Raw genomic sequence first — 15,082 nt, 5'->3', positions numbered from 1 at the left:
ACTAAATGTGTTGTCCGCTTTCATCCCGACTTTAGTCCCTTAGCGGCTGGGAGTGAGGCAGAAAAAACAGAAATTACATATTAGAAATTACTGAGAATCAAATCAAGTTATTCTGCTACTCGCAGGTCATCAGAGATGGCAAAAGTACTCACTTCCCGTACTCAAGTAGAAGTACAGATACTTGTGTTAAAAAATACTCGGTAGTACTGATTTAACTTATTTACTCAAGTAAAAGTAACAAAGTACAGGCTTGGAAATTTTTAAAGTGTAAAAGTAAAAGTAGATTTGCGAATGACAACCATTTTTTATGCAAAGCTACCTGGACCACACAAATGTTACTAGAGGTCAAGCTGAGAAACGTCAGTGGACATGGAGAAAAGGCTCTTTATATGCCATTGCCTACATTTTAAATGGATGTCTGCCAATATGCCTAAAACATCACATATATGATTATTGTGACAGAGACTGGGACTCCAGGTTAATAAGATTCTGACTGAGTAGCTATTTATGAATTCAGTTGTGATTCTGTGAGAATTCACAGATCCAGTTTCTCTTTTTTTAATCTTCCCCTTAACATTTAAAGGAATCTACATGTATGTGTGTGTGCTCAAATATGGCTTCTGGAAAGAAAATAAAGGATAAAATATGAATTACTAAACAGACATTAATTAAGAAGTTCCCCATACTTTAAGAGTTGTGCAGCACATTGGCCAGGAGTCATTCTTGATGCCTACTATCTCAAACATCTCTCTCAGATACGGCCAAGGATGTCTTGCTGCTTGTCTGCTGATTTCTTCATTTTCAATCATGTCGCCATCCATACTACTATGTGCTAACGTTACCACCATCAGGCCGCAATGATTTGCCGTGAATGAATGCAGAATGCCGCCGAATCTGTCGAGTCATCTTGTAGTGGTTTGTCAAGTGCAACGTACAGTATATCCCATCCAATTAGATTAAATGTGGTATTGATGACGCGAAAATAACGGTAACTCCAGTGAAATTATTTGAAACTTGTTAGTAAGGACTAAATTTGGACTGTATTTAAAGCTGATTCTGGTTTCCAACTTGGCCCCAGGTGTGTCTGTTAAAACACGGACGGAGACAACTTCTCTCTTTTGATGCTTTATTAAGATCAAGCAACGCAACCTAGGTAACAGGTGAAGAACACAAACAACAAAATCACTAGCTAACTTACTTTAAATTTGCAAGAACTATAGACCAACACAACAACAGGCTTAAATGAACTGACAACATAAGTTATACGACTTACAGTTCTTAAGGACGCACACACACGATCTCAACTGATTATCCTCCGGACAGCTAGTCTCTTTTTCTTTTTGCTCCGTGTGTCGCACGCGCCCACTCGCGGTGAGGCGCGTGTCTGTGCTATTCTCCGACATGACGACCTCTTGTACAAAACTAAAGTAACGAGCCAATTTTGTAAAATGTAAGGAGTAGAAAGTACCGATATTCATGTTAAAATGTAAGGAGTAAAAGTAAAAAGTCGCCACAAAAAAATATAGTAAAGTAAAGCAAAAATATCTGAAAAATCTACTTGAGTACAGTAACTAAGTATTTGTACTTCGTTACTTCCCCTCTCTGCAGGTCATGGTGGCTAACTGTTAGCACAGAGCTGAGCTCTTCTCAACACAAACTGCAGATTTTCACACACAGACATCTGAATTTCTGCATTTAACAGTTTAAGAAAACTAACATGAGATCAGAGATCAGCTGAGAGTTGTTCAACACTGAAAAGTGTCCCTTACCAAAAGTTGAACATGGAGAAACATCCGTGTCAAAACACGGGACAAAGTGAACTAACATTACTTAAATGTGCTACATTGTGCTACACAAATGTGTACTGCTAAAGTAATCGTAGGCTGTAGGCTAACATCAGTCTGTTCACAGAATTTGAATATGTTTTTCTTCTTTATTCACACTATGTGTAGATATGGCTGCTGCTAACTATCTGCAATCTGAAGATCAGTTTCTGTGCTCCATCTGTCTGGATGTGTTCACTGATCCTGTCAGCACACCATGTGGTCACAACTTCTGCAAGAACTGCATCACTGAACACTGGAATATTAGTAACACATGCTTTTGTCCCATCTGTAAGGAGGGTTTTACCACCAGACCTGATTTGAGGGTCAACACTTTCATCTCTGAGATGGTTGCTCAGTTCAGACAGTCAGCTCAACAGAAAGTGTCCAAACCAGGAGAAGTTCCCAGTGACATTTGCACTGGAACCAAACTGAAAAGAGAATATGAAGGAATGAAGGGGAAGACTGAGGCCAAAATTCAGCAGATGATCCAGAAGAGACAACTAAAGATTCAGGCGATCCAACACTCAGTCGACCTCAGTGAGGAAGATGCAGACAGAGAGATAGCAGAAGGTGTTCAGGTCTTCACTTCTCTGAAGGAGTCTGTTGAGAGAGGCCTGAATGAGCTCATCAACACGATCAAAGAGAAGCAGAAAACAACAGAAAAACAGGCCGAAGCTTTCATCAAAGAGCTGGAACAGGAAATCTCTGAGCTGATGAAGAGGAGCACTGAGGTGGAGCAGGTGTTACGCTCTGAAGACCACCTCCATCTTCTCCAGAGTGTCCAGTCCCTAAACATCCAACATCCTCCACCCACCAAGGACTGGACAGAGGTCAGCGTCCGTCCATCATCATATGAGGGGACTGTGGTGAAAGCTGTGGCTCAGCTGGAGGAGACACTCAGTAAAAAGATGAAGAAGTTGCTTGAAGCCGAGCTGAAGAGGGTCCAGCAGTATGCAGTGGATGTGACTCTTGATCCTGATACAGCACATCCTGATCTCATCCTGTCTGATGATGGGAAACAAGTGAATCTTGGTGATCGACTATCTAAACTACTCAGGAAGAATCTCCCAGACAACCCAGAGAGATTTTCTAACTCTGCTAGTGTTTTAGGAAAACAGAGTTTCTCTTCAGGCAGATTTTACTTTGAGGCTCAAGTTAAAGGAAAGACTAAATGGGATTTAGGAGTGGTCAGAGAGTCGATCAACAGGAAGGGAAGCATCAACCTGGGCCCTCAGAATGGTTACTGGACTATATGGTTGAGAAATAGAAATGAGTACAAAGCTCTAGCTGACCCTCCAGTCCTTCTCTCTCTGAAGTCTCCTCCTCAGAAGGTGGGGGTGTTTGTGGATTATGAGGAGGGTCTGGTCTCCTTTTATGACGTAGATGCTGCAGCTTTTATCTACTCCTTTACTGGCTGCTCCTTCACTGAGAAACTCTTCCCATTCTTCAGTCCCTGTAATAATAATGATGGTAAAAACTCTGCCCCTCTGATCATCTCTCCTGTCAGAGTAAACTAATCACTGATCTCATTTCAGTTATTGATTTATTTTCAATCCAGGGAACACATATACATATTAATATATTCTACATCTTATTTTCTACATATTCAGTTTCCTGTTGTGATTGATTTACACTTTATTCCATTAATTGTCATATGGTTAAATGTGCAGCAATTATTTATCTTGACATATTTGGTGTCTTTAGAAACTGATTTCTTCTGGAAGTTATAATAAATGTCTGTGGGTTTAACAGAGGTTTAAATAGATATCATCCACATAACGTGTGTCATGATCGACTCCGACCTGCGGCCCTTTGCTGCATGTCATTCCCCCCTCTCTCTCCCCTTTCATGTTTTAAGCTGCCCTATAAATAAAGCCCTAAAATGTCCAAAAACGAATCTTAAAAAAAAAAAAAAAAACTATTGCAGATATCTAAAGTTTATTCCTTATTTAGGCTAGGTACTGTTTTCCTGATTGCGTCCTACACACTGCTTCCTCTAATTCCTCTGGCTGTTTCACAATAAAAGCTTTCCCCCAGATAACCTGTGGAAGGCTTTTAATGTGAAGCAGCTGGAGGAAATGTACAGTAAGCAGAGCTTTGTTAGCAGTGCTGTTCTTTAATAAAAACTGGTCTACACAACAGGATGTGGACATATTCTGATAAAATCTATTGCAGATATCTAGAAACAGATATCTGCAATAAATATCCAATGTAGTTACTAAATGTTAAAACGGCCACTTATACTATTTAAGGATTTAAATGTAGTTTTTACTAGTACAATCAAAGTTGTAGATATTTTGAAAACAATTGCTACAAGTAAAAATTTTATTGTGGATATATTTAATTACCATTCTGACTAGTTAGAATATAATTTTGAGTAAGAGAAATGCTATTATAAATATCTAAAATCTAATTACAGATAGAGTCTGGTTTGATTAAATGTTAAAACGGCCTGCCATAGCACCTAAGACATTTTTTCCTGTTCATCTATGTGTTGTGACACAGAACGACCACTAGATGGATCACAACACAGAGGAATGATGAGACAAAGTTACTGTACTGCTGCCACGCTGACCACCAAAACAAACTAAATTGCAGCAACAGCCTTTTTCAGTTTAGTGGGAAGATGTTTGTTGAGATTTTTCTGAAAGATTTTTTGAAGTGTTATTTATTCCAATAGCACCAAAAGAATGATCATGATTTATTGCCATTTTCAAAATAAACCAATTCTTAGTGAAACTAAGTCCTTCTCCTTGGTGATGGTGATTAACCTGGTGAATGCTAAAAAGTCTCTGTGTGAACTGATTACTTGTTGAGTATTTATTAAATCTATTAAACAATTGTGTAAGGGAAATAAAATAAATTGGTAAGGTAGTCAGAAATGTGTTAATATAGGCCTATTTAACATTTTGTTTAAATTTCTATTACTACTATTATTAGGCCTTTTTCTTTGAGCTCCTGCCACCCAAAATGTCTGTGCACGTCCCTGCTGGAGCCCTAGAAGCCACCCCCCCCCCGCTCCACACCTGAGTGTGTTACTAAAATCATATCTAAATATGAGGAAAGTGTAGTATATGACCATTCTATAACTTTCTATAAACTTTGCTTAAAGGTTTGTTATAAGGGAGTCCTATGAACTTTACTCTACATTCACTGAGAACATCTGGAAATTGTTAACATGAGTAGGGGTCCCCCCAAGACAGAAGATACCTTTTTTGGAGTTGTGCCAGATAACAGGCATCGATTGGTCAGTTACCCATCCAATGGTATACTTACAAAATTACGTCCTATGATGATACAATGCATAGGATATATATGTTGCGCACACAAAGAAAAGCCGGAACGATTTTTGGAAGAATTTGGATTGGTCGTTCTCCAAGCTCTCTGCAGGAGTTTGTAAAATCGATGCTGAATCTTTGCTTGTAATAAACCTTTTTATAATCAAGAACAGTGTCGGCGGATTCCTCTTCATACAGCATCACAGCATTACTATTTAAGACACCACAAAAGAAAACCTAAAGAACAGAGCTGCAGTAAGAGGTGAGTCAACTCTGGACAGACAACAGTCCAATGTCAGTTTCCTTGGAATGAAAGTCGAGGTTTGTACATGTTGTCACGATTTAATTAACCTTTTTAGTTCCTTCTTGTTTTTGGGCTTCAATGTTTCTGCAGTTTAAACTCTTTGGAGGTCACACCTGTAGTACATTGGTAAGGTAGTCAGAAATGTGTTTTTGTATGCATTTCATTACATAGGCCTACATTCAGGGCTTGACATTCCTCACTCTGGCTATTATTTACTTAGTGACGCAGCATTTTTGCTAGCCACTATTTTGTGGGAAATTACATTATTATAAATATAGTTTTATTTGATTAGAGTTGGCTGTGGTGTGCTACAATTCACTTGAACTAGAATTACAACCTTTTTAAATGTAAATGACCACCCAAATGTAGGCTCTAACAGTGATGGAATATTCAGCTGTGATAAGGTTGTGTGATAAGCTCCTTATGTATGAAAACATGCAAACGATTAAGACATTAAAAGCAGGCACTTAAGTCAACGAGAGTTAAGATTTGCTTTACTTGCTTACTTTTCAGAGCTATAGGAATGAATGCTTGATGAGAACAGGCTGAGAATGAGAACTTGCCGTGTATGTGATGGTTGATCAAACTCCAACTGGAGAACAACAAGAACATGAAACCAGGTTAAATGGAGTATAACCGGCAGTTAATACAGGGCATGCTGCTACACACACACACACACGCACACACACACACACACACACACACACACACACGTTACACAGGACAGATATTAATCTTCCAGTGAAGCTACGCGATGGAGGAGTGATCGGAATGAAAATACGAGCTGATACAAAAAGATAGAGACATTTCTATTGTTCAGCTCTAACATCAGGAGACACCAGGAGGAATGCTGCAGGACACACAGACACACACAAACACACACAGACACGCACACATACACACAAACAGACAGACAGACAGACACACACACACTAACACACACACCCAGCAGGGCGGGTCAGTGAACTGTAGCTGTGATGTATAAGGCTACGTTCAGACTACAGGCCTTAATGCTCAATTCCGATTTTCTTGACTGACTGTTCACATTACGACTGAGGTCGCTTTTTTAAAAATCTGACCTGTAACGGATTTGGACCACATATGAAAGTGGCCCAAATCAGAACTGGAAAAGATCGGATGCCATGTGACTTAGACGTGTCAGTCGTGACAAAATCAGATATGAGCAACAAAAACGGATTTGGGTCACTTTAAATGAATGAATGAATTAATGAATGAACGATGAAATTTATTTCAGACATATCGAAATAAATCAAAAGAAAACATTACAGTACAGCGGTATGACCTTTGCAATTTTCATTTTACTTGGGAATTTACCAGTTTGAAATGATAAATTGCAGATATACTTTGGCCTGCAGTCTGAACGTAGCCTAATTGATGAGAGACTTCTGCTGAGTCTTGTTTGCTGTGATTCATCTGTCTTTCCAACTCTGCAGGTGCTCATTAGTTTAACCTGGAGCTCCTGAGTGTTTCCAGATTGTTTAAGCCTGGCAGCAGTGCAGCTATGAGCTCTCTGCCTGCCTGCCGGTTGCTGCTGTTCCAGCTCTCTAACTCAACACTCCCACATTATTTTTATTTTCAAACTTGTAGTCATCAGCCCCCCAATGACACTGACTCAAGTCACATGAGGCAATTTAATTCAAGACTTCACATAGCTCCCTCTAAAACCATAAAAGGTTTTACAACTGTGTCCACATATGCAGGAGTACTCCACCTGGACTCAACCCTCACCTCACCTGATGATCTCACAAACCACCTCAACTCCACCTTGTCTACCTCCCTCAACACCCTGGCCCCCATCAAAACAAAAAAACGTCACTTTTAACACCTCTTCACCCTGGTACACACCTGCACTCCGGAAAATGAAACAAACTGGCCGCCAACTTGAACGTCTGACAATAAAATCATCCCTCACAGTCCACCATGAAGCCTACAAACTCCACCTCACTGCCTACAAAGACGCCCTCATTGCTGCTAAATCTGCCTACCTCTCCACCATCCTCACCAACCCCTGTCAAAACCCCAGAACCCTCTTCTCCACAATGAACAACCTCATCAAGCCTCGGACCAACACCCTCCCTACCTCTACCCCGGATCTCTGCAACTCATTCCTCCACTTCTTCGCTGACAAAATCAACATCATTTACAAATCTCTATCCCCTGTATATGACCTCCCAGGATCTACTCCAGCACCTACCATGACCCCTCTTCTCCCCATCCCTCCTGACCCCTCCCCCTCCCTCTCTGAAAGACTCATTCACGCCTTCATCTCTTCCCGGCTGGACTACTGCAACTCACTTCTAATCGGCATCAGCTCTACCAACATCAACCGACTCCAACTGGTCCAGAACTCAGCTGCCCGACTCATCACCCGCTCCAAATCCTGGCACCACATCACTCCAGTCCTAAAACAACTCCACTGGCTTCCTATCTCCCACCGGATCACCTACAAAATCGTGGTCCTCACCTACAAAGCCCTCCACCATCTGGCCCCCTCATACCTCACTGACCTCCTCTCCCCGTACCAACCCTCACGGTCCCTCAGATCCACCTCAGCCGGTCTCCTTTGCATCAAAAAATCAAAACTCCGCAGTTTTGGGGACAGAGCCTTCTCCAGAGCAGCTCCCAGGCTCTGGAACTCCCTCCCCCAAGAGAGCCGCACCTCTGAGTCCCTCTCCATCTTCCAGTCTCGCCTCAAGACCCATCTCTTCACCTCTGCCTATCCCTAGCCCCACGCCCCTCCCCTTTTCATCTGTGCCTGAATCTTGTTTTGTTTTGTTTTGTTTGTCTTTATTATCTATACCCTGTAAAGCGACTTTGAGTTCGTGAAAAGCTCTATATAAATTCAATTCATTATTATTATTATTATTATTATTATTATTACTCCCCAAAACCTGCAAGCAGACCTTGATGTGTAAAATGTCAATGTATCCTACTTAATCTGCACTGTATGAATACATGTATATCGTATTATGTATTCTTGCATTGTACTGAATGTGAAACTGTATGTTGTCTTGCACGCCTATGCTTTCCTTGGCCAGGTCGCCAAGGAAATTAAATTTATGAAATTAAAATTAAAAATTAAAAAGATAGATTATAAAGACAGTAGCGTTCATGTTTACTTGCGGGAGCCATCTTGGAAACCAGTCATGACTAGTCGAACGCCGTGCAACGTGGAATCTCCATAGACAGTATGGGAATTCCACATTGCACGGCCTTTGACTAGTCAAGACTCTTTTTAATAAACTATCTGTACACTTACAACGTTGTCAATGCTTCGGTTCACATTTAGGGACCCTATTTATGCTAACAAAGTGTGGTGATGTTTCGAGCCTTTTTAGTGGTATTAAATAGCGATTTAATTTGAGTGTCCCCATGCCCTACATACTAGCATTGTAAGCTAACCAACGGTCCGCGGTAGCCTTGTTAAAGATCCAATCTCATTCGATTAGCATGAAAACATGTCCCAGAGAGCGACAGAGTAGGTACACAACAGTTAATAACCCCTAGGTTCGTTTTGCACCAGAATTGTCCTTTAAGGACTACATATGATAAAAATTCAGAATACGGACCTGGAGCTCAGTAAACAACAACAAATATGATTGGCTGTACTGTTTTCCATGTTGGATGTTGAAGATTAAGAACGAGGCTTTCAAACGAGTTATAATTTACTTTAGGTTTATGATTAATCTACAGGCTTGAATCAAATATGGCTGCAACTCCCCCTCCTCGGCCTGAGCCTCTAGGAATTTGGGTATTATTATGACTGGGAAGAGTGGCTTTATTTAGACTAACATATTCTTCATGGCCCAGCCATGTTTCAGTAAGACAGAATAGATCAATTTGATTATCTGATATCAAATCGTTTACTAGTACTGCTTTAGAAGACAGAGATCTGATATTTAATAGTCCACATTTAATTTTCCTATCCTGTTCTATCATTGCAGTGGTAGTTTTAATTCCAATTAGGTTGTTAAGTATAGCGCCTCTTTTGGTTACCTTTTGATTTAACTGATCTGAGTCGGGGGACAGACACTGTGGTTATGGGATTATGAGCAATAATAAAATCATTGATTAAAAATGATTTTTTGACTATATTTGCAGTTAGCTTCTTATTACTTTTACCAGGGGGTCTTATTATTAGGGGATTCACCACTTTGTATGGTCTATTGTTGATTATAACTGGAATACTATGTTACTGATGCAACCTTTCTTGGTCTGGTATGACCAGTAGCTTATGGTGGCTAATATTCGTGTTCCGGGCACATGTCCGTGGGAAGTTGGTAGGTGGCCTGCTCACAGGTCGCCCTTCAAACCTGCTGGTTTACCGTACATAGAGACCTGCTGCATGAAGACGAAGGCTGAGTTGTTGTTTTAGGCTAACTATGTTTCTGTAATAAATCTGGATACATTAAAAAGCTATACAGTATCATGTTTTCAAGTGCCTTAGCTTGCTAACACAAAGCTAACATTAGCTTACCAACAGTCCTTTTCTAATGACCAGTACCCTCAAAATAACCTCACATAGAAGTTAGGTACAGTACCAACTTCACCTTATGTTAAGCCAGGGATAAATCTGTACATTACTAAAGTAATAAAAACATATGAGGAAACAAAACCTAACAACAGAGCTGCAGTAAGAGACGAGCCAACGCTGGACAGACAACATTCCTACTTCAGTTTCCTTGGAATTAAACTCGAGGTGTGTACATGTTGTTATGAGTTCAGACTGTTCCTCCCACATTACATAATTAACCTGAAAACTGTCCAATCAGAGCGCTGACTGGCAGTCCTACAGGTGTGACTGGGTCCTGCTCACACGACATGTGACAGTTCTAGATATAAAGGTGTTAGGATGAGTCTGATGAACACAGACAGCAGCAGCATCTGTCAGTGTCTGCTGATGAAGGTACCACGTCTCTTTGACCTCATCTGAATGGGACTTTAACAGCGGAGCAGCCTGACAGGTAACATTACACACCTTTGATGAAGAAACTCAACTATCATTTGTGATATTTTGGGGCTACATAATATACTTTAAGATGAGAGCAGTGATACATTCTTTCAGCACTTTTATTTACCGTTTGTATATCTGAAGTCACTCAGTAATTATTCTATGAAGTATGACGTTTTGGCCAAAATGAGCCTTCTTATGTTCAGTTGAGTCAGATTTAATCATCACCAGGAAACAAGTTAGATTTTAATCTCCGCTGACTTCACTGCTGAGATATGTTAGAGTGTCAGAACGTCTCCATCAGCCTGAATACTTTATTCTCTGAAACTTGGATCAGTTATTTGTTCTCTGACTCTACAAAACTACTCAGAACCGTTTGTGAAGCCAGACAGTTGTTTTTGATTGGCAGGTGTGTGTCACAAACTTCATCCCATCAAAAATGTAAATCTGTCTTGGTTTTGATTTGTGGACACACGTCCTCAACATTATTATTATTATTATTATTATTATTATTATTATTATTATCAGCAAAGTCTTTTAATCCTGAAGTACAGACTGAGTAAAAACACATCCAGAGGTTTCTGAAGGGACAAGTTGAAACCTGCAGTTTGTCTCCGTCAGTTACTGGAGGTGGGTTGGGTGGAGCTGAGGTGTGACAGGCTGGGACAGTTTGTGGTGTTTTGGTTTGGCAGGACTGTCACATAAATAACTTCAGTCAAGAATCTGTTAAAATGACAGCTGGCAAACGGAGGGCTGTCTCAGTCAAGATCAGATGCTCCTGCCATTGTGCCCTCAGGCCTCTCCAGCTAATGACTCTGTCTGTTCAATGTCTTTTCATTAGACAAGCTTAGTTCTCAAATCAAATTTAAACCTAATCTAGTAAGACTTGGGCTGCTTGGTGGCAGGAAAAAGACGCAGAGATGTAAGACACTGTGCCTCTACCTTACGATGATTTCGGTACACCAAACGTAGATTTGTGCTCTGGAGTTCAGCTGATAAACTCTGCCATGAGACCCTGAATATCCAGATCATCCAAAATGTCTTTGTGGACGTGAAGCAGTGCCATGTGTGAAAGTCTACTCTGAGTGATAGTGCTACTTAGCCAGGTTTTCAGGCGGTGAAGAGCTGATAGATATAGTAGAAACTCATTTGTCGTTATGTGTGGCTGTGAGTGTGCGTGCATGCTATGCGTAGGCTGAATCACAATCACATCAAGACAAATCTGATACACACCAATACACACTGAAGATAAATTAAATAATTTCAAAATTACTAAAATTATCCCTCTCTTCATCACACACCCCAAACATTACATACAAAATGTCGTGGAACATAAACAACAACCAGAGATATTTATAAGCTATCATTTTATTGTCATCGCAGTTTTAAAGCTTCGCCACCATCCCGTGCCTATGCTACTCTCTATTCTTTCAACCGCCCAAATTCGTCCCAAAATCAATTTTCATCGTCCCCGACCCTTTTTTTTATTGGCCGGGAGGTCCTTAAGCTCGAGCCCTGGTCTCATGTCAACGAGCCACTTCAAAATGACATTAGGTCCAGCCCACAGAGCAGCAGCAGGAGCTCTAACTGACTAAACTACACATACATCACATCAACACAGCTCCTGTGTTGGCCAATGACAACTTCTGCTCTGATACATTTGTTTCAGTTTTCTTTCAGTTTGGCAAAATTTTCTGATTTAAGCAGGAAGCCACAATGACGGCAGTGGACCTTTTCAACACTTTGGAGGATTTAAAAGAAGAGGAATTTAAGAAATTCAAATGGTGTCTGCAGCAGCAAGACATCCTGGAAGGCTACCAAAGAATCAAAGAGTCCAAGTTGGAGAACGTAGAAAGGCAGGACACGGTGGATGTGATGGTGAAAACCTATCAACTTCAAGGAGCTCTGAAGGTGACCAAGAAGGTTTTAGAGAAGATCAACAGGAATGATCTGGTCCAGAGTCTGCCAGATAACAGCTCAGGACCAGAAGGTCAGTCTCCCTTTTTAATTTGTATTTTCAGGAAGAAAGAGTGGGTGGACATGAGAAACACAATACTTGTAAGGGAACAGATTGTTATTTGTGACCTGCTGATACAACTTGTGCACTCAGGAGCAACACATTCTCCAGCTGTAAATGACGCCATGAACGATGCATCATTTAAGATTGTAAACAGATAAAAAACTATTTTATAGATTAAAAAAAACATTAATATTCATTTCAGTGTAGTCTCTATTTGTTGTAACATTACTCTAGTGGAATTTCAAGCTCATGCTCTGTAAGTTGAGTTAGTGGTACCCAGGTCTCATTCAGGTCAGTGGCCAATATAACCTCATAATCTTTCCAGGTGGACAAGTACTTCAACTCTGTGTCTCTAACAGTAACAGTTGTATGATAAGACTGCCCAGGTCACGGAGGAAGTCACCACATAACACATTGGTCTCATGACAGCCAATGTAAAAAACAACCACAACAGAAAAGCTGGTTTACACACAATTTTTGTTTCGGTCAAGGATGATATTTATTGTTGAGAATAAAGTTGAACTTTCAGTATTAGTGCCAGGCATTAAAAGAATAAATCAGAGATAGAATTAGTTATTTTTGGATTTTGAGAATAAAGTTAAAATGTTGAAAAAGAATTTGAATGAAAGTCTAAACCCAGAGAATAGGGTCATCATTTTAATTTCAGTTATCATAAAGTTCATTTTGAATATCTAAAGTACACTTTGACTACAAATGTGATTAAAGCTGCAAGCAGCGTTGGACGGGCCCTCGCTCCTCTGCGCGCGTTGGGGTAAATATAAAATTTTTTACCAGGCCTGATGCGTGTGCAAAGTTTGGTTAGTTTTTGAGTATGATAAGGTCCCCAAAAAGTAAGTAAGTAAACTTTATTTATATAGCACCTTTCACAGACAAGAGGGGTCACAAAGTGCTTTACAGTGAAACAAAAAACAAAACAACAACACATACAAAGCTATATGGCTAATTAAATGCTTGTCTAAAAAGATGAGTCTTCAGGTGTTTTCTGAAGGTTTCCACACAATCCAAAGCTCTCAAGGCTAAAGGGAGAGAGTTCCAGAGCCCTGGGGCCACCACAGAAAATGCACGATCACCTCTTGTTTTAAAACGTGTTCTGGGAACAGTTAAAAGATTTTGGCTTGAAGACCTCAGAGAGCGACCAGGAGTGTGTGCGTGCAGTAGTTCCTAGATGTACGAGGGAGCTTGGCCATGTAAGGATCTATAGGTAATGGTTAAAATTTTAAAATGCACTCTAAAACCAATCGGTAGCCAATGAAGAGCCTTAAGCACAGGAGTAATATAGTCCCTAACCCTATTTCGCACAGCATTACAGTCAGAGAACGATAGAGCCCCAATGGCCTGCCTAATCCTAGGGGTAATGTTGTCTGGGGCAAAGATCATCACCTCAGTTTTGTCAGAGTTTAATTGCAAGAAATTGTCAGCCATCCATTTGTTAATGGAGGCTAAACAATTGTGCAACAGGGACAGTTTGTCTAGCCTATCAGGGCTAAAAGATAAATATAATTGGATATCATCAGCATAACAATGGTAGGATATATCTTCAAAACTACCAATAATCTTACCAAGAGGAAGCATATACAGACTGAATAGCAAGGGGCCAAGCACAGAACCTTGGGGCACACCACAAGACAGAGGAGCAGAGTCTGACATGTATGTTCCCATAGACACAGAAAAACTCCTGTCTGAAAGATAGGAAGAAAACCAGTCCAGAGCTGATACAGTAATGCCCACAATTGTTTTCAGTCTATCTATTAGAGTGCCATGATCAACAGTATTGAACGCTGCACTGAGATCTAGTAGGACTAGAACAGAACATTTACCCCTATCAACAGTCCTTGGGCAAGACACTGAACCCCAAGTTGCCCCCGATGCACCTTGTACGGCAGCCTCGGCCACAGCATATGAATGTGTGTGAATGGTGAATGGTTCCTGTACTAAGTTAAAGTGCCCATATTATGAAAAAATCACTTTTTCTGGGATTTGGGGTGTTCTGTTGTGTCTCTGGTGCTTCCACACACATACAAACTTTGAAAAAAATCCATCCATGCTGTTTAGAGTGAGATACGGTTTCTGAATGTGTCCTGTCTTCAGTCTCTGGGTGAGCTGGTCAAAATCGACACGGCTTGTGACGTCACAAGCCGAAACGAGCAGGCAAACCGCAACCATTAGCTCGTAGCGTTAGCATGCTAACGCTAATGCTAACGCTAGCATGCTAACGCTAGCATGCTACCTCGTTCTCAGTAGCAAAGCACTGCTACAACACACACAAGTTCACCATAATCTACAAAAGAACTACTTACATGTGCGCCCTCATTTAGAAGTCTCCCAGCTAATCCTGCCTTGTAACTGACCGAAGTTGTAGAAACAGCCTTTCTTTTACTGTCTATGGAGCTAGCTAGCTGACATGATCTACATCTGAGCTACTGGGCATGTGCAGTGCAATCAAAGATAGTACAGAAGAAGAAGAAGAAGAAGAAAAGAGGTCTCACTCTGTAGCTAAAACAGAGACCAGGTGAAAAGAGGATCTGCAGCAGTGAGAGAGAGCGGTGCAGCACAACAAAAATATGGTGTTTTTTGAAAATTAAACCATGTAAACCTATTCTGGTACAACCTTAAAATACAATTATGAACCTGAAAATGAGCATAATATGGCTGCTTTAAAGC

General features: G+C 40.6%; 2 protein-coding genes across 4 annotated transcripts in view; both read left to right on the top strand.

The window, feature by feature from the left end:
- The window catches only part of LOC118494928 (E3 ubiquitin-protein ligase TRIM39-like), a 214,681-nt gene that overhangs the window by 128,427 nt on the left and 71,172 nt on the right, over positions 1–15,082 (top strand). The window lies entirely within an intron of this gene.
- Positions 1–15,082, top strand: part of LOC116050951 (E3 ubiquitin-protein ligase TRIM21-like) — a 40,423-nt gene that overhangs the window by 21,625 nt on the left and 3,716 nt on the right. Inside the window, exon 2 of one of the 3 annotated variants that reach the window (XM_031301174.2) lies at positions 1,953–3,400. The exons of the other annotated variants lie outside the window; for them this stretch is intronic. Within the exon in view, the coding sequence (XP_031157034.1) occupies positions 1,955–3,343 (1,389 nt within the window). The 5' untranslated portion in view covers positions 1,953–1,954 and the 3' untranslated portion in view covers positions 3,344–3,400. Of the gene's footprint in view, positions 1–1,952; positions 3,401–15,082 lie in introns of those variants that run through there. 3 annotated transcript variants of the gene reach the window in all.

The sequence above is a fragment of the Sander lucioperca genome, chromosome 4 (assembly GCF_008315115.2).
Source record: "Sander lucioperca isolate FBNREF2018 chromosome 4, SLUC_FBN_1.2, whole genome shotgun sequence".
Classification (NCBI taxonomy): Eukaryota; Metazoa; Chordata; class Actinopteri; order Perciformes; family Percidae; genus Sander; species Sander lucioperca.
Note: the sequence above shows the minus strand (reverse complement) of the source record. Positions and strands in the feature narration are given on the sequence as shown.